This window comes from Chiloscyllium plagiosum, unplaced genomic scaffold (genome assembly GCF_037043375.1).
Source record: "Chiloscyllium plagiosum isolate Xiang-an unplaced genomic scaffold, Cpla_swu_hap1 HiC_scaffold_7, whole genome shotgun sequence".
Taxonomy (NCBI): Eukaryota; Metazoa; Chordata; class Chondrichthyes; order Orectolobiformes; family Hemiscylliidae; genus Chiloscyllium; species Chiloscyllium plagiosum.
Genome location: NW_028270145.1, coordinates 11,450,859 through 11,471,442, shown reverse-complemented (window position 1 = coordinate 11,471,442; position 20,584 = coordinate 11,450,859). Strand labels below are relative to the sequence as shown.

Genomic DNA, 20,584 nt, shown 5'->3' with positions numbered 1-20,584 from the left:
CCCACACAACTGACAGTACATTCTGTCGTAAGTGCCTAAACGTGAAAGTTACATTTCTCAGTTCCAACAGACCTCACCTTCCTATGTCACTTAGAGCAGGGTTTTCCAGTGTCGTGACCAACTGGCCTACCATACCAAATCTCACTCTTAAATGATTAACCAACCATTCATTCCCTTGATCTTTGTGGAACCTTAATGCATGTTGAATGCCTGCCATAATAATAACTGGATTCAAAACAGTTCTTTGAAACACTTTGAAACATTCCTAAGAAAATTGACCAATCAGTCTTTGTGTCTTTTCTTTTTGAACTAACAAAGAAAATAGCACTACCAAATTATATTATTACTTTGGTGACAATGAATGCCATTAATTGGGAGGTTATTCACTTTTCACTATTCTGGATCAGTGGTGCTGGAAGAGCACAGCAATTCAGGCAGCATCCGAGGACAGGCAAAATCGACGTTTCGGGCAAAAGCCCTTCATCAGGAATAAAGGCAGAGAGCCTGAAGCGTGGAGAGATAAGCTAGAGGAGGGTGGGGGTGGGGAGAGTGTGGCATAGAGTACAATAGGTCAGTGGGGAAGGAGATGAAGGTGATAGGTCAGGGAGGAGAGGGTGGAGTGGATAGGTGGAAAAGGAGCTGGGCAGGTCGGACAAGTCCGGACAAGTCAGGGGATCGAGTTGCTGGAGGTTAGAAGCTAGGATGAGGTGGGGGAAGGGGAAATGAGGAAACTGTTGAAATCCACATTGATGCCCTGGGGTTGAAGTGTTCCGAGGCGGAAGATGAGGCGTTCTTCCTCCAGGCGTCTGGTGGTGAGGGAGCGGCGATGGAGGAGGCCCAGCACCTCCATATCCTCGGCGGAGGGGGAGTTGAAATGTTGAGCCACTGGGCGATTTGGTTGAGTGATGCGGGTGTCTCGGAGATGTTCCCTAAAGCGCTCTGCTAGGAGGCGCCCAGTCTCCCCAATGTAGAGGAGACCGCATCGGGAGCAACGGATACAATAGATGATATTAGTGGATGTGCAGGTAAAACTTTGGATGTGGAAAGCTCCTTTGGGGCCTTGGATAGAGGTGAGGGAGGAGGTGTGGGCGCAGGTTTTACAGTTCCTGCGGTGGCAGGGGAAAGTGCCAGGATGGGAGGGTGGGTCGTAGGGGGGCGTGGACCTGACCAGGTAGTCACGGAGGGAACGGTCTTTGCGGAAGGCGGAGAGGGGTGGGGAGGGAAATATATCCCTGGTGGTGGGGTCTGTTTGGAGGTGGCGGAAATGTCGGCGGATGATTTGGTTTATGCGAAGGTTGGTAGGGTGGAAGGTGAGCACCAGGGGCGTTCTGTCCTTGTTGCGGTTGGAGGGGTTGGGTCTGAGGGCGGAGGTGCGGGATGTGGATGAGATGCGTTGGAGGGCATCTTTAACCACGTGGGAAGGGAAATTGCGGTCTCTAAAGAAGGAGGCCATCTGGTGTGTTCTATGGTGGAACCGCTCCTCCTGGGAGCAGATACGGCGGAGGCGGAGGAATTGGGAATACGGGATGGCATTTTTGCAAGAGGTAGGGTGGGAAGAGGTGTAATCCAGGTAGCTGTGGGAGTCGGTGGGTTTGTAGAAGATGTCAGTGTCAAGTCGGTCGTCACTGATGGAGATGGAGAGGTCCAGGAAGGGGAGGGAGGTGTCAGAGATGGTCCAGGTAAATTTAAGGTCAGGGTGGAATGTGTTGGTGAAGTTGATGAATTGCTCAACCTCCTCGCGGGAGCACGAGGTGGCGCCAATGCAGTCATCAATGTAGCGGAGGAAGAGGTGGGGAGTGGTGCCGGTGTAATTACGGAAGATCAACTGCTCTACGTAGCCAACAAAGAGACAGGCATAGCTGGGGCCCATACGTGTGCCCATGGCTACCCCTTTGGTCTGGAGGAAGTGGGAGGATTCAAAGGAGAAATTGTTAAGGGTGAGGACCAGTTCGGCCAAACGAATGAGAGTGTCGGTGGAGGGGTACTGTTGGGAACGTCTGGAGAGGAAAAAACGGAGGGCTTGGAGGCCCTGGTCATGGCGGATGGAGGTGTAGAGGGATTGGATATCCATGGTGAAGATGAGGCGTTGGGGGCCGGGGAAACGGAAGTCTTGGAGGAGGTGGAGGGCGTGGGTGGTGTCTCGAACGTATGTGGGGAGTTCCTGGACTGGGGGGATAGGACAGTGTCGAGGTAGGTAGAGATGAGTTCAGTGGGGCAGGAGCATGCTGAGACAATGGGTTGGCCAGGGTGGTCAGGCTTGTGGATCTTGGGAAGGAGGTAGAACCGGGCAGTGCGGGGTTCCCGGACTATGAGGTTGGAAGCTGTGGGTGGGAGATCTCCTGAGGTGATGAGGTTCTGTATGGTCTGGGAGATGATGGTTTGGTGATGGGGGGTGGGGTCATGGTCAAGGGGGCGGTAGGAAGAGGTGTCCTCGAGTTGACGTTTGGCTTCAGCGATGTAGAGGTCAGTGCGCCAGACTACCACTGCGCCCCCTTTGTCCGCTGGCTTGATGGTGAGGTCAGGATTGGAGCAGAGGGATTGGAGGGCTGCGCGTTGTGAGGGTGAGAGGTTGGAGTGGGGGAGGGGGGTCGACAGGTTGAGGCGGTTAATGTCCCGGCGGCAGTTGGAAATGAAGAGGTCGAGGGCAGGTAATAGGCCAGCGCGGGTGTCCAGGTGGATGCAGTGTGTTGGAGGTGGGCGAAGGGGTCCTCGGAAGGTGGGCGGGAGTCCTGATTATGAAAGTAAGCTCGGAGGCGGAGGCGACGGAAGAATTGTTCGATGTCACGGCGTGTATTAAATTCATTGATGCGTGGACGGAGGGGGATGAAGGTGAGTCCTTTGTTGAGGACTGATCGTTCATCCTCAGTGAGGGGGAGGTCTGGGGGGATGGTGAAAACTCGGCAGGGCTGGGAGCTGGGATCTGGTGTGGGTGTCGAGCTGGGAGTGGGGTCGGAGCCAGTACCTTTTTACCTCACTTTTCACTATGCTTGTTATCCAAAAGAAAAACTGAAAAAGAAAGGAATAACCTTCGGCACAACATCGTGGACTAAAGGGCCTGTTCTGTGCTGTATTTTTCCATGTTCTATACTGAGCTTCAATTCTGTTATAAATTTGTTTTTTTTTCTTATTTTTATGCAGTTTATAGTTTGCAAATAAATGCAGTATTTCAATGAAGAAAGTACATGCTGGTGAATCTTGTCTGTGCAGATGTGTTGTATGCCTATTAAACATTCTCCAAAAAATGGCAATGTTCAAATTACTCTTGGAGTAGAGTAATGTTTGCTTTATATATCAGAGTTCTAACCAGTATAAATTTAGACCAGATCTCTGAGCTTCATTGTGCAGTTCAGATGGCCTAGGTTGAAGAATTTCAGCTGTGGGCCGTCCAAACCTGACTGCATAATTTGTGCCAAAATGCCAATTTTCCAGTCGGTCTCCAAGTGGATGTGTTTTTTTGTCATTACTCACTGTACCACCTTACCAGTATGTTTTCTGTCAGATATTTGGGAATAGCATTAGTGCAAGCAGCAGCAAGGTGTTTCCCCACAGGAACTGGTGGAATAGTGAGAGGTTGAATTATCCTGAATGTGTCCTGATAACTAATTTGCCAATCCCAGAGGGCTGAGAAGAGGTCCGACTTAATCCTTCAGCTGAAGATTTGGGAATATAAAGTAATGGATGTTTGCAAAGACTATTATTTTTTACTGGAACTGTAGCACCATGTTGTCGATAACTTACTGTCCATTTTGAATTTGACAAATCGTTTGTGTGAAACAGCGAGTTTCAGGGTCATTCATGCATGCCCACGGTTTTTTTTACAGCGTACTGAATTGGCTATTTCTGTGCCAACAGCAACTGTATAGATCGTAACAGGTTCAGTCAGTTCTGGGCTTGTCAGGTTTCTCATCAAACTTTTACCATCTGTCGATCGTAGCACAACAGATAATGTTTATCTAGTCTTTTAACAAAATCCATTGAAAACAGCCAGGGAGAAATATTTCTAACTGGAACTGAGTACTGCTGATGCTGCACAATCCTTTAAGACACATCTGCAGTACAGAAATGAAACCAACAATTCATGCCCATTCTCCCTTCATTTGTTGTTCTCCAAATAATCCAATGGGATCCACCAAAATAAAAAGCCGACAGAACTTCTATTAGGTTCGGGAAGCCATTTCTTGAAACAGGTCCCTTGTTTTGTCACTGTTTTATTTCTATCAGATCGCTTCTTTATGTTCTGGATATAGGTCTGCTCGCTGAGCTGAAAGGTTCATTTTTAAATGTTTCGTCACCATACTAGGTGACATCTTCAGTGAGCCTCCAGATGAAGCACTAGTGGCATGGCCTGTTTTTTATTGATGTGTTTAGGTTTCCTTGGGTTGGTGATGTCATTTCCTGTGGTGACATAATTTCCTGTTCTTTTTCTCAGGGAGTGGTAAATGGGATCCCCTAAACACATCAATAAAAAGCGAGCCATGCCATCATGGCTTCATCCAGAGACTCACTGATATTTTACCTAGTATGGTGACAAAGCATCTGAAAATGAACCTTCCAGCTCAGTGTGCAAACCTACATCCAGAACCTCAACCTGAGCTACAAACCTTTTCAATACTTGCTCTTCATTATGTAATCAAGCCCAGAGCAACTAGACATTGATCTTCAGTCAATTCAGTGTTACCACTCTATCTACTACATATCTACTCCGTTTGATATGAAGAAATGACCGAAAAGCTTTCGACCCTGACTGCAAGTCAGCAAGAGTACTGAAGACTTATGTTTGAGAATTAGCTGCACCCCTTCCCTACCTGACACTATGGAAGATTGCCAACTATATCCTTTCTCCAGAAAGCAGGATTAATGTTATCTAGCTAATTACTTTCCCATCAGCCTCTACTTGATCATCAGCAAGGTACTGGAAGGTGTCATTTTCAGTGCCCATTGCTCACTGACACTCTGTTCTGCCAGGGCCATTTATATCCTAATTACATTACAGCCTTGATCCATACATGGACAATAGAGCTGAATTCGAGAGGAGAACTGAAAGTGATACTCCATGGCATCAAGGCAGTATTTGATTTGAATGTGGCATCATGGCGCCAGAATAAGATATAAGGAAATGGAATTGGGAGGAAACTCTCCACTAGTTGGTTGTCTTTAGTGCAAAGGAAAATTTCTGTAGTTTTTGGAAACTAATCACCTCGGTTTCAGCACACTACTGCCGGAGTTCCTCCGAGTAGTGTCCGAGGCCCAACCATCAATGACCTACACTCCATCATAAAATCCAAAGTGGGTTTATCTATGCTAATAATTACACAATGTTCAGCAATGCCAGATATTCAAGCAGCCTGTGCCATTATGAAGTATGATCTGGACAGTGTTTTAGTTGGTAAGTGGCAAGTGGTGCCAGGCGATCAGGCAATAACAATCTCTCAAAATAAATTAAGCATCTTCACTTGGCATTCAGTTGCATTGCTGTCACTGAATTTCTCCACCATCAACATCTTGGGGTTGCAATTGATCAGAAACTGAACTGAATCAACTGTGTAAATAGTATGGGTTCAAGAGCCGGTCTAATGCTGGGCATTCTGAGGAAAGTAACTCAATGTCCTGACACCAAAAGACCTGTCAACCACTAGCAAGAGACATGTCAAGAGAATGTTTGAATGCTTGCTGCTTGCCTAGTTGAGTGCAGCTTCACTAATCCTGAAGAAGTTTTCCTTCCCAGCAGCACTGGGGGTATATTTGCAACAAATTGTGGTGCTTTACTGGGGAGGCACGCAGGAAATCAGGCCCTACTATCCCCAGAGTCATCACAGATGTCAAAGATGTTATAACAGAATGCAAAATCTCCAGTTTACCTGAGTTTTAGACCCAGGTTGACTGAAAGCACAAACTATGCTTCTGTGCTTAACAAGAATGACTATTTATTACCAATAAAAATATTCTATCTACTAGTAAACTACCAAACAACTCACGTGGTTAAAACTCTGAACCCCTTATAAAACATACTATATATACAGAGAGACACAAAAATAAAATGGGCGTTATGGCTGGAGGGAAGGAATATGACAGCAGCCCATGGACAATAGAGCTAAATTCTAGAAGAGAGCTGAGAGTGATAACCCTTGGCATCAAGGCAGCATTTGATCTGAGTGTGGCATCAAGGTGCCAAAATTGTCCACAGGAGAGAGATGACCCTTTTGATTTGTCAGGATTTACTGCTCCTTGATCCACCACAACTTACTACAACCAGAGAGGGGAAATAAACTGACTTTCTTCAGGCCTGAGGTTTTTTTACTGCAGAGAAAAAGGCCATTCCTTCCTTTCCTTAACTGTCTACTAATTTGAAGTACAGACCAAACAGTAGCTCATTACCGCAATCCATTTCATCCAAGCTTTAAAATGTTAAATTTCAGAAATTCTCAAGATTGGCTGAACACTCAAACATAACCTTTACCAACACTAAAAATACATTGAGTTGGCACAGCAGTCAAACAGGTGTGATAAAGCCTAACCACAGTCATCAAATATAGATGTATTATCAGCCATTTCATATTTTGCAAACATCAGCCCTTGATTTTCAGCTTTCAAACTTAATTCGTTCGTCATCTTAAATGCTCAATTAATTTATTCTGAGTGCACTTGGATATGTGACCATAATTAATCACGGTTCAGGCACTGAGAGTCTTGTATTTGTCAACATGGGTTAAGGAGTGGAAAAATATGCACCTCATTCCCAGTTGCATTTCAGTGACCACTTGCTATAAGTATACAATGTGGACGTCAACTGCAAGTAGGATTGACTGTTGAACAATCCACGAGGCAGAAGTTTGACTGTTTCCTATTTAAGCTAAGCACTGAAGCATGGCTGGTGCACAAGGAGCCAAAAGATGAAAGCTCTTAATAAAACAATTCTTTTTTCAGCTTTGTAATTGCAGAGCATCAACCAGACAGGGAAAGTCCTCAGGGAAGAGCTGCATAATTGTAAAATAGTGGTGCTAACAGCATGGTAGAGAGATATGCTTTACTGAGTCCTCTCTTCACTTGTTCTTTAATTGCAATGTTCACTATCCTTACTAACTTAACAATAGAGCAAATGATGAGTAACAATTTCAGTGTACTTACCCCCAATTAATAATTTCCTTTATGCCTGCAAGAATATTCCGACAATGTATAAAGAAAATTACCCAAAGAATTGTAATATTCAGCATTCTGTCTTATATTATGTAATTGTGAAGTGCATCAGTAATTTTACAGTTACGTTTTTTTCATGGCCAATAACAATCAGCATGTACTACTTATCCCATTAATTTGGCATCACGTGCTGGTTTCCACAGCCATTTTAGCCTCAGGATGGAAATATGGCCCATCTTATGTAAATGCTTTGAGAGAAAAAGTGGCTTTAGGGAACCTTCAATATTTGATCCTTTTGTTCTGTGAAAGACCAAATGGGCATTGAGTCATTTTCTTGATTAAAGTTCAATGCTTAAACTAATTCTAACCTATTTACGCTGATCATAATTTTGGAAATCGTAGAGGTGAAATCTGTCTTATGCAAGTTTGACTGAGAGTAAAACAAGCTTTTGATTTGTTATGAGCCATTTTCAAAGCAGCTGGAGACAAACCTTAGCCTGGCCCTAACCTCAATGTTTAAAATCTCGAGAATTCCTGCTCCACATTCAGTCAATTGATCTCTGCCAGGTAGGGATTCTACAATCGTACGATTTAAGAAAGGGAATGAGTCAGACTGACTACTTCACATCGTTATGCAATGATTCCTATTTGAACTGCTCTTGTTTTGGCAATGAGTGCGGACAGAATTTTGCTTCATTACATTTTGTCGAGGTTCACATGAGTAATGTTCTGGACAAGGTACTCAGTTGAGCAGTGTCTGTAGAATGGTATGTCTCTGTCTCTAGAAGAGGAAGGTAGAAAATTCACAGAAAAAATAATTTACTTTGGATAATAATGGTTTCCAGGATAGATATTAACAAGTAGCCCCACCACAATGCATAATGACAATTGGTGCTAACTCTGAATTGTAAAACTTGTGTTGGGCGACTTGAATTAATATTGTTAAAAAAGATGGGAAATAGAACATTTCCCGTTGTTCAGACCAGTTTCCCAGATTTGTTTTAATTCTAGATGGGGTACCCAGACCATTAAGCTTCCAGGTGAGGAGGAGTGAAATGGCTCCTCTTGACTGTTTAACTGCCTTAGTCAGTCACAATAATGTGAATTTAACAAGGATGTGCTTTAAATGTAACAAGGCTTTCTTGAATTAAGAAAAAGAATGAGTTTATTCTTTTTTAAACACCAAAAAGAAATAGTAAATAAATGCAATGTAAAAATGAAAAGTAAAAGCAAAAATAATACAGGACAGTCTCTGAATTGTTCATGAAGAGCAGAGAAAAAAAAGGCAGTGGATAGCACCAGTAGTGTTAACATTGGCAGCTGAGCAATCGTTCTTGAGATTCTTTCTTGTGTAGGTTGATTGAAATTCCTTTGTCCTGATTCCATTTGAATTGGTTGGCAGCACTGAGTGAATGTATATGTCTTAAGCATGCAGTGTAGAGGTGTTTAAAATGGCTCTTCTCCAAGCCATGGCCCTCACAACACTCTAGTCGCCAGTCATTAGCACACACAGAGTAGCGTTATAGTTTTTAACCCTTTTTTTGTATATCCCTAGAAGATAAAATATGTCTGCAAGAGTTGGCTTTCTATTAAGAGGAGGGATAGTCAGCTCTCCAATTATCTCTTCTCATTGTTTCTCCCTGTTCAAAACTTACCTGACTCTTTAGAAGAGACCTTTGATGGACTATGGGGGTCTAGATTAGAGAGGTGCTGGAAAAGCACAGCAGGTCATGCAGCATCCGAGGAGCAGGAAAATTGATGTTTCGGGCAAATGTTCATCAGTAAGTCTGGCAGACAGCGTCTGTGGCAAGAGAAACAGAGTTAATATGTTTTAAGTCTAAAACGAGTCTTTTTGGGTACTTCATTTCAGATCAGCAGCGCTTGCAGTTTTTTTTATTTCCGTAGTTGATGTGAATTTAGAATGATGCAAAATTTCCTTTTGCCTTGAAAAGTAGAAGTGGTTTATAAACACCATTATGATGAAATTTATTCTGTGCCTTCTTTCTGACGTTGAAAGTTTGGTTTAAGCAGTTTAGCTGAAGTAAGTGATATACTGTGATTTCTGTCTTCCAGTGTGATGGTATCGTGCTTGACCTAAGTAACACATCACTGGAAGGAATTGCAATCCTCAACATTCCGAGCATGCATGGAGGCTCCAATCTTTGGGGTGAAACGAAGAAACGAAGGAATTATAACCGTATGAGTAAAAAAGTCCCAGAGAAGGTTTTTTCAACAACAGTAACAGATGTGAAGGAGCTGAAGTTCTGTGTGCAAGGTAGGAAACTAACTATTGTGCTATTTACCAGGTAGGATTGCATCAACATCAGTTGGTGCCGCCAGTAGATTTTCAAAAATACTGTGAAACATTTTATTTGCATAACTATTATAATTAGCCCCTGAGGGAAGCATTTTGCAAATAGTACAGCATTGGTGAGCCCTTCTAGGAATTCACATGCCAGCTACAATATTAACGTGCATCAAATACTTCTTCAAAGTGCAGTATATTTTAAATATGTATCATGTTGATTTAGTGTGCAGTCCAAAATTAAAATTACATTTCTGATTCATAAATGCGAGTACACGTCTGAGACATTCATACCAAGAAAGCAACAAACTTGTGTTATGGACCAGACCAGGCCAGCCCCCCTCAAAACATTTCAGGAAAGTAGCCCAGACCCTAATGTTTCTACTTGTTTTAAGCAATGTATGGTGGATATTCAGGAGTGATGCAGCTGGTCCTACCACTCAGTTTTAAACCAAACAGAATTTATTTACAGACTACTGAATGAAACACACACAAAAGAAAACAGAATGTAGAATAACATGCTACGACATGTTATCCCCCGCAACTTAATAAAGAGCTGTGCCAATTTCCTGCAACATCCCATAAACACACCCTTTGGCAAAAAGGTGTTTCTGGCACAGGTTCTCACACAGTCAGAACACGGCCAGCAACCTGGCCCAGAAGTGGACACTGATTGCAGATCACCTAGCCTGGATCCAGCGACGCTAGCTGGCCTGAAAGACTCCCAGTCGGTGTAAGGTCCCGGATTTGCTCCCTTGTGAAAAACCCACAGTGGAAACTCACTGAAACTCAGTCAGAACATGGCATACAGTCCGGACACACCGCATGCACACCGAATGGATCAAATCTGGCACCACTAGCCAGCCTGGAAATCACCCAGGTGTTGTAAGAGCCCGGATTTGCTCCCTTGCCAAAATGGAACACTTTCCACCATGGGATGTTGCTGAAACCTGGTCAGAACTCGGCCCGCACTCCGCACTAGCTGGACACGCCACTTGCATACCAACCGGATGGAGAGAGAATCAGCATGGAACCTCTTTTCCCAGCAGTTGTTTCTCTAGGCCCCCAATCAGTTAACTAAACCAAACTAGAAAAATTCCTGAAGTGGGAGAACTGGCCACTCCCCTTTCATTGTAGAACCGTTTATAAGAAAAACAAGCCTAAAAGCCCTTTTCCCTGATTGTTGCCTTAGGCAGTGTCTGTTAGCCATTATTAAAGTAGCTAGTTCAGACACATTGGCACCTCTGCTTTTACGACCTCTCTTGAAAAAAGCCAAGGCCAAATTAGCCTTAAAGGGGCAGCATCCTCACACTTGCATTTTTTTAAGGATTCAGAGATCATTATGACTATAAAGACATTAGCTATTATAAACATTGAAATGGACCCAATTGAATATTGTGAAAGTGAAAGCCATTGGCTTGTAACTCTGCAATTAACTCCACTCCCCGGCCACATACACCATTCGTAAATAATTTGAGACGAAACAATACAGTTCACATTTATCCTTAAACGATCTTCCAATCACACAAACTGTGTCATTGCTAAGGCCACCTAGTTCCAGCTCTGTAACATGAACCAACTACGACCCAGCGTCAATTCATTTGTTGAAATCCTAGTTGTTGGGCAGGAATTTCCAAGAAGTGGGAATCTCATACAGGTTACCTCTCTGGCTGTCCTTTTCAATGAAGGTAGGGAGCCATGCACTTGTGAGAGGAGATTCTGCTCAGGGCTTCCTCAGAAATGTGGAGTTATTCTTACTGTCCTTTCATAGCATAGACTGTCAGAAAAGGGCAAACCATGCCCCTGCTTATAGTAGCCATATTCTGAAATGTAAAAGCCCAGGCAGCTACTTTGACAGGTGCTATCAAACCCTCGGTGCATACAGTAACATGAAAGGTTGGATGGCAGGTATCAATGTAACTTCTGACACCAGCAGCTCACTCTTCTTCAAGTCACTAATCTTTCATCATAACAAGGATAAGGTGTAAATCTAATAAATTTGCACTAAAGGCTGAGTGGGACAAGGACATAACCACAAAAGATGGTCTTTTGAATTGAATCCCTTTTGAGCTCAGTCCTGCTTGAGTGCCCTGATCAGGTTTACTGGGAACAGTCAATATGGTTGCTTAACTTGAAAAGGCTTGTTGGCCCAGTCAGGCTTCTGTCCATTACAATAAACCAAATTACATACGGCTGTGATTCCTCGTGAGTTGGGCCCACCCAGGGGGGTCACTTATACTGTCATTACTGCAGGTGAACTTCCCCTCTGATCTCCTTCAGTTTTCCCCCTAAGATTTTCAGCCCTTTTTACTATCTACCTTGCTATTCCTGATCTTTTCACAATTCCACTTCGTCTGGATCACAATTTTCAGCTTTAGCTTTATGCCATCCCTTATTCAATTCACCTACATTTCCTTCCTCCCCAAGTGCAGAAGAAAAATTGTCCATGCACTTCAACTGCTGTGGCACATGTTTTAATTGGAGATTGATAGGGAAATGGAATAGTCTTATCAGACTTGCTACATATTAAAGCATCTACAGTTCAGAGTGGTTGCGTCTTAAAGGAAATGCAAAGCCAATTAGACTTATTTTCTTGTTGTCATAGCCACGTCAGTCTGCATGTTAATCATAACTAATTAATATATTTAGTCAAAATCATTATTGTTTGTTAACTGTAGAACATTATTGAAGCGTCTCTGTTCACTGCTCAGGATTACCCAGATGAGAGCACATATATTGCAAATGGTTATTCTTAATTTGCATTTAATTTATTTTCTGGGAACAAACAGTCCCTTTGTTGTTTTTCATGGTTACAAATTCTTAAGACTATTTATTGAGCAACCAGATACCCTTGATAATCTGTCATTGGAAGGTATTGATTTTTGTTTAAATTACCCAGTCTCAAGGGATGATGTGTCTCAATAGTTGTTGTACCCTTTTCATAGATTTTTCTCCAGGTTATAACAAAATCGCTCCCAAATTTGTTGATACAGCTTATCCGTCACTGCCTGCCTTGATAGTCTATTATATATTCAATGAATTCTGCACAGTGTTGCAAAATTTAAATTATCATTTATTACTTTGTAAGAGGTCTGCCACAAGACCCTCACCTTTTTTTAATCAACCTGTTTGGATCTGTTATTACTCACCTTTATAAACATCACATCCTGAGGTAGGACTTGAATCTTCTGGCCCAGAGGTTGGAATACTACCACTATTTACTCGCCTTTTTTTCCTCTTGAAGAATTGTTGTCGAATCTGTAATATATTCCTTGTATTAACATTTACTATCTGGGTTCTCGCCTTCTATAAAGGAAATTCCAGCCTAGGTATTTGAGACTTTGATTGTGCCTAATCCTATCTATCATCTTGGTTGCTTTTCACTGCACATTTTTCATTGCCTGGATATCGGTCTCATATTATGATTGACAAAATTTTGTGCAGAGTGGTGGAATATGTTTCGCCAGTTTATGTTGCTACAACAAAAAATTATGCCTTAACTAGAAGGGAAAGCCAAAAGTAAAGATAGTTCCTCAATCTGTCCAATATGTTATTAACAGAGATCTGGAAGCATTTAGATCAGGCAGTCCATATGAGGTTAAATGCTCTCTATAACACAAGAAAACCATGGAAGGAAAATAAAACACCTTAGCGTCAATCTTACCCTGGAATTCAAGTGATTTGAGTTTGAGTCATTTAAATGACAGCCATGGCTCAGTTGGTAGTGAGTCTCGTCTTTGAATCACATAGTTCCAGGTTCAATTCTTTGTCCAAGGTTTGAGCAGAGAAATCAAGGCTGGCACTCCATTGTAGTGCTGAGGGAATGCTTCACTGTCACAGGATGAGATGTTAAACCAAGGCCCCATCTGCCTGTGCTGGTGGATGTCAGTTGACCATTTTGAAGAAAGTGTTATCCCCAATGACCTGTACAATATTTATTCCCTCAATCAACAGCATAAAGCAAATGTAGTAAGTGATCATTATCACTGTTTGTGGAAGTATGCTGTGCAAAATTATCTGCCATGTTTCCTTCATTACATCAGAGCCCACACTTCAAAGCGTACATCGATTACTGTAAAGCACTTTCTGATGTCAAATGATTGTGTGATCAACACTGTAAAAATGCAAGTCTGCCTTTTCTCTTTTCAAAGTGATCTGATGAAGTATTTACACACAAACAATTTCCTCTAGTGAGAGAATTAAGGGCAACTAAATAATCTTAAATGTGATGCTAAGCCATTTATGCGTGAAATCAGGAAGCACATGTTCACGCAATAGGCTGGATTTTATGTTCCTCACCAGCAGTCTTGAAGGATAGGAGCATCTAAAAATCCAATTGATGGCCTCCCTACTGCCAACACATCCCCAACTGCCTAAAAGTTTACAATGATCAGGTATCCCACTTGTCCTTAGACCTAATGCCACCCTTTAAGTAACCAATTTCATAGTGACTTAATGACCTCATTCCGACCCCACTGGTATCTAACCCATAATTGGGGTAGGCCTACCCAATACAAGACATCCTCTAGCTGTGGGAGAGGGAAGGTCAGGTGTTGGTGACTTCGTTAGCATCATGAACCCAGCACACCTCTCTTCCCAACCCCTTCAAAATACACACCCACCTCTCTCACTGAGATCTTGATCCTAATGCATGGAAATCTTTTTTCCCCTCGGAAGGCTAAAAATGCAGAGGGATCAAGTGATTCTTGTTTGGAAAGATGTCAAGGGATGTGGATCAAAAGCAAGTAAATATGGACCAACTACAGATTAGTGACAGTATAATTGAATAGTATAACAAGTTCACGTTGCAGTAGGTATTCCTGTTCCTATGTAACCATAATGGCAGGCTAAAACGTAATTGGCACTGGCAAATGCTTATTATTGACACTGTTAATTTTTCTAGTTTAGTCATTGCTTTGCTTGCAACTGAGTTTAATCCAGAGTTCCTCATGTACACTAAGAGATGTGTTTTAAAGCTGATCATCATATCCCACAGGTCCTCTTCTGGAACAGAGGATCTGTGAGTAATAATCAGTGTAATATCATATAGTGAATATAATTATCATGTCACCACAGACTAATGGACATTCCATTGTTGGCTGACTGTAGTGACCCAAAAGAAAACAAACTTGTGGATTTTGGATGAAAATGGTAACTGGCTCAATCTTATTTCCCCTTAGACCCAATACCCTCCTAACACATGTTCTATTCTGCACAGGAACAATATGTTTTGGCTGAGACACTGGAGAACAGTCAGTTTTGTATGGTTTTATTCCAAAATAAGTCAGCGCATGCAGTAATCAGTAGATGAGAGGGAAAGTGGGGGTAGTGGTAGCAGGTCGGCAATCTGTTTCATAGTTTACTGTATTTGAATGCTTTGATGTGTTGCAACCTTGTAACGTGTTCACATTTCCCTCTGAAATGACCACATCTTTTAAAATCGAAGTGCAAGTGCTGGGTTTAGACAGGATTTGGTTACATTTTGATCTGACATCACAGGAACTTGCATTTTATTAGTAACCTTCAACATCAAGAAAATATTGCAAAGTGCTTCACAGAGGCAAAAGCTTAGAATGGATGTCAAAGAGCAACGTTAGCAGCTACAATCTGAGTTTGTGGACTTTATGAATCAATTTTCCACATGGCTAGGTGTCATTCATTGTTGCTGGAATACAATGTAAGATGATCAAATAATAATTGTTGCATGTGGTATAGTTTTTCAACATTAGTGCCAAAGGTTACAAAGCCAAACATTTGTTACAGTCAAACCTTTGAACTAGCATTCAATCTACCTACAAAAGTAATTGACAAATGCAAATCATATGAAATGTCCTAATTTTTCTTTATTCTTCATCTACATTTTATACTTCTTCAAATATTGTGTTTCTTGAGTGGAGCTGATTGTTAACTTCAGGTCAGTAGCAGACAGCAGGTAGAATGTAGCTGCACATCAAAGGTAGAAAGCGCTGGCCTCAGTGGCATTGATTACACTAATCGTTGAAGGCTGATTTTCATGCAGGTTTTAGAAAACAGCTTCAAATACTGTTCAGCTTTTACAGTTTGTGTCAGTAGGTGAATAACACTTTGGCTGTGGGTTTATATTTCACTAGTGTAAGGATTCAACTGCGAGCTCTATCCATTCCACACTGCTGGAAAAACAACACAGTTGTGCTCACAAGGTAGCCCAGCAAATCAGGTTCAGGGCAAAACCAAATCACAGTTTTCAATACCAAGGGCACAATTTTCCACTTCCAGAGGTCATAAGAATAATGGCAGAGTTAATCATGTTCTTTAATCAGATTCCCTCCATCAAGGGAAACACTGGCTGTTTGGATTGACATGCAACCACATACCAATATCTGTTCCAGTCTGCAGTAGCCAGGTAATCATTTACCATGAGGGATACAGGCTGTAGGTAGACATCTTAAGCTTCATTACAGTCAAATCATTGTGTTGAACTCTCTGCTGGGTTCTCTGCTCTGTTGTACAGTTGTGCATTAAATCCTCACTCTTCAGATGTCAAAGTTATTTTGTCACCAGATGGTAAAGAGCTTTTCTAACATGCATTTATGTCTTATTAATTACACAACCCGCTAGAATTAAGTTTGCCCCCACAATTCATTTCTGCCCAATTGAGATACTCAATGTTCAAGAAACATTGGATAGGCAGAGGGATGAGAATGGAATAGTATAGGTTAGGTGGCCTTCAGATTGTTGCACTGACCTGCAAAATCATCGAGGGTCGAAGGGCCTGTACTGCGCTGTTATGTTCTAAACTCAGCAGCATATTGTAAACCTATATCTAACAACGTGGGCTCCTGACTCCTGTCTGAGAGTACATAGCTTTGGCTGTCTTGTGCAGCATGTTCTCAGTGTTAAATGTCTGCACTTCCAGTGAAAGCACTGTAATTGCAGTAGGCCTGCAAATGAGAATCAAGGCAGGATACTTCCTTGGCCTATCACTGAACCCAACTGGAGAATAACAATGTGTCAGCTTCTGTTTCACAGTCACAACCTTGCCCACAGTGTCAGCAAGTAGCTGCTGTCTCAGAGTGACAACAGCACAGGAGACATCTTGCAGCTGAAAGGAACAGTAAAATGTCAGTGGCAAAGTGTGCAGTGCTGCATGTTCCTAAAAGGTACAGTGCTACATTAACATCAGAGATACACTGCAGGTACATGCACTATGTAACAAACATACTGCATTTACACAAAGAGCATGGCAGTGTCAGAGTGAGAAAGGGAAGGCATGGTTAATGGGCGAGAGGGTAGATTCATTTCAGTTGCACAGTAAGTCAGCTGTTTACCCATTTCACTTCCGGGGATTGGACCACAGTCAGTTCTGCCTTTGCTGGTCAGTCAATTGGTGATGCCTTTTTAAAAGGCATCTGGATGGGTATATGAATAGGAAGAATTTAGAGGGATATGTGCTGGCAAATGGGACTAGGTTAGGTTGGGATATCTGATCAGCATGGACGAGTTGGACCGAAGGATCTGTTTCCGTACTGTACATCTCTATGACTGTATGACATAAGAACATGAGAACCAGGAGCAGGAGTAGGCCGTCTGAGCCTGCTCCGCCACTCAATAAGATCATAGCTAACCTTTTTGTGGACTCAGTTCCACTTACCCGAGTTTTCGCCATATCCCTTAATTCCTTTATTTTTGAAAAAAGTACCTACCTTAGCTTTAAAAGTAATTACTGAAGTAGTGTCAATAACTTCCCTGGGCAAGGAATTCCATTGATTAACAACCCTCTGAGTGAAGAAATTCCTTCTCGGTTCAGTTCTAAACCTACTTCCTCTAATCTTGAGACCATGCCCTCTTGTCCGAGTCTCACCTACCTGTGGAAACATCCTATCTATTTCTCTCTTATCTATTCCTTCGTAATTTGATACATTTCTATAAGATCCCCTCTATTCTTCTGAATTCCAATGAATATAGTCCCAATCTATTCAGCCTCCCTCATAAGCCAATGGCCTCAACTCCGAAATCAACCTAGTGAACCACCTCTGCACCCCCTCCAGTGCCAGTACATCCTTTCTCGAGGAGATCAAATTGGCACACAGTACTCCAGGTGTGGCCTCACCAGCACCTTGTATAGCTTTAACATTACCTCTCTGCTTTTAAACTCAACCCCTTTAGCAGTGAAGGACAAAATTCCATTTGCCTTCCTAATTATTTGTTGTACCTGCAGACCAATCTTCTACAAATCAGCATGCGGCAACATTTTACCATTCAAGTGATAATCTATTTTGCTGTGACTCCAACTAAAATGTATGACTTCACATTTACTAACATTGTATTCCATTTGCCAGACCTTTGCCCACTCGCTCAATGTATCTATGTTCCTCTGCAAAGTTTTACAGTCCTCTGCACACTTTGCTCTGCCACTCATCTTAGTGTCATCGGCAAATTTTGACACCGTACACATGGTCCCCAATCCCAAATCATTGATATAAATTGTAAATAATTGTGGTCCCAACACTGATCCCTGAGGTGCACCACTAGTCGCTGATTGCCAGCCAGAATAGCACTCATTTATCCCCAATCTTTGCTTCCTGTCAATAAACCAATCCTCTATCTACACTAATGCTCTACCCATGCATTCTTATGCAGCAGCCTCACATGTGGCACCTTGTCAAAGGCTGTTTGGAAATCTAGATACACCACATCCTCTGGGGCCCCGTTGTCCACCTTGCCTAAAATATCTTCATAGAATTTCGAAAGATTGTGAAGCATGACCTGTCCTTCATGAACCCCTGCTGCATCTGTACAATGGGACAATTTCTTTTGAGATACCCTGCTATTTCTTCCTTGGGTAATAGGCTCAAGCATCTTTCCCACTACAGAGGTTACGTTCATTGTTCTAAAGTTCTTCTGGCACGGTGTCACAGAAGTTAGCACTGCTGCCTCACAGCGCCAGAGACCCGGATTCAATTCCTGCCTCAGGCGACTGACTGTGTGGAGTTTGCACGTTCTCCCCGTGTCTGCGTGGGTTTCCTCCGGGTGCTCCGGTTCCCTCCCACAGTCCAAAGATGTGCAGGGTCAGGTGAATTGGCCATGCTAAATTGCCCGTAGTGTTAGGTAAGGGGTAAATGTAGGGGTATGGGTGGGTTTCGCTTCGGCGGGTCGGTGTGGACTTGTTGGGCCAAAGGGCCTGTTTCCACACTGTAATCTAATCTAAAAGTTCCCCATCTTTTGTCTATTTCCCTTTTTAAACAGTGGAATCACATTTTCTATTTTCCAATCTGCTGGAACTGCTCCAGCAAATTTTGGAAAATTATCGCCAGTCCACCCACTATTTCTTCCGCCATCTGTTTTAGTACCCTGGGATGCATTCCATCAGGGCCAGGAGACTTATCTATCCTTAGTTCCATTGCCTTATCCAACACTAACTCTTCCATAATCGGCATCTCCAAATCATGTCTTCCATAATAATAATTGTTTCCAGGTCCTCACCTACCTTTGTCTCTTCGTCACTTACTGGCTAGTTATTAATCTTCCTCCACTGTGAAGACTGATGCAAAGTACCTGTTCAATGCCTCAGAGATTTCATCATACCCCATAACTAACTGCCCCATCTCATCCTCTAAAGGACTAACATTGACTTTAGCCACTCTTCTTAGTTTTATATATTTATAGAAACTTCTGCTATCTGTCTTTATATTCTAGTTTTGTTTCTCACACTCTATTTTTCTTTTCTTTATAGCACTTTTTGTGGCTTTCTGTTGACCTTTAAAGTTTCCCAATATTCTAGATTCCTGCTGTTTTTGGCCACTTTTATTGCCTTCTCTTTCACTTTGATAGCCTGCCTTACTTCCTTAGACACCCATGGCAGATTACCCCTCCTCTTACAATCCTTCCTTCACACTGGAATATACTTTTACTGAGCACTTTGAAAATTTTCTTTGAAGGTCCTCCACTGCTCGTCAACTGTCGCAACATAAAGTCTCTGTTTTCAGCCGACTTTAGCCAAGTATTCCCTCGTTCTATCATAGTCCCCCTTATTCAAGCACAGGACCCTGGTATTGGATTTTATCTTCACACTATCAAGCTGTATTAAATTCACCCATATTGCGATCACTCCTTCCAAGAGGAGTCCTAACTATGAGGTCAATAATTATTCCTGTCTCATTACACAGGACCAGATCTAGGAGAGCTTACTCCCTCATCTGTTCCATTACATGCTGTTCAAGAAAACTATCACGGATACATTCAACACTTCTCCTCAAGGTTACCCTGACCGAGCTGGTTCGGCCAATCTACATGCAGATTATCCCCCATGATAATAGCCGTACCATTTTTGCAGGCATTAGTTGTTTCCTTGTTTATTGCCTGCCCCAACTGATGTTATTATTTGGTGGCCTATAGACTACACCTATCAGTGACCTTTTCTTGGAATTTCTAATTTTCACCCAAATTGATTCAACCTCATGCTCCATGGAACCTATATCATCTCTCAGCGCCGCCCTGATGTCATCCTTGAATATCCGAGCTACACCACCTACCTTGCATTCCTGTCTATCCTTCCCAATAGTCTGGTACCCCTGGATATTTAATTCCTAGTCATGACCATTCTGCAACCATGTCTCTGTGATGGCCATCAAATCATATTCATTCACGATTTGTGCCATTAACTCAGCAGCATTGTTACAAATGCTACGAGCATTCAGGTAAAGTGCCTTTATGCTAGCTTTCTTACTGTCATGATTCACAACATCTCTAATATCTCCTGAGTTATCCTTCATTTTTGCTTCCTTCATAGTCTGCCTTGAACTTAAACCCTCCCGTATACATGCTGACCTGCTGCTTACCTTTTCACTTATCACCATATCTCCTGTTGCTATCCCTTTCCCTTCCCTCCAACTCACAAGTTTAAAGTCTTAGTGACCGCCCTATTTATCCTTTTCACTAGAACTTTGGTTCCAGGTTGGTTCAGGTGGAGACCGTCCCATTGGTATAGATCCCCTGGTTTTAAAAATGATGCCAACGCCCCATGAAATGGAGCCCCTCTTTCCCACACCATTCCCTCAGCCATGTGTTTACTTCCCTGTTTTTCTTGTCCCAAAGCCAATTTGCACATAGCTCAGGCAGTAATCCAGAGATTATGATCCTTAAGGACCTGTTCCTTAATTTCGTTCC

At 42.5% G+C, this 20,584-nt stretch overlaps 1 protein-coding gene across 8 annotated transcripts in view; it reads left to right on the top strand.

The window, feature by feature from the left end:
• Window positions 1-20,584, top strand: part of dgkg (diacylglycerol kinase, gamma) — a 546,249-nt gene that overhangs the window by 473,027 nt on the left and 52,638 nt on the right. For all 8 annotated transcript variants that reach the window (XM_087988715.1, XM_043693004.2, XM_087988714.1 and 5 more), the window contains one exon: window positions 9,208-9,409. In XM_087988715.1, the coding sequence (XP_087844841.1) occupies window positions 9,208-9,409 (202 nt within the window). The remainder of the gene's footprint in view (window positions 1-9,207; window positions 9,410-20,584) is intronic.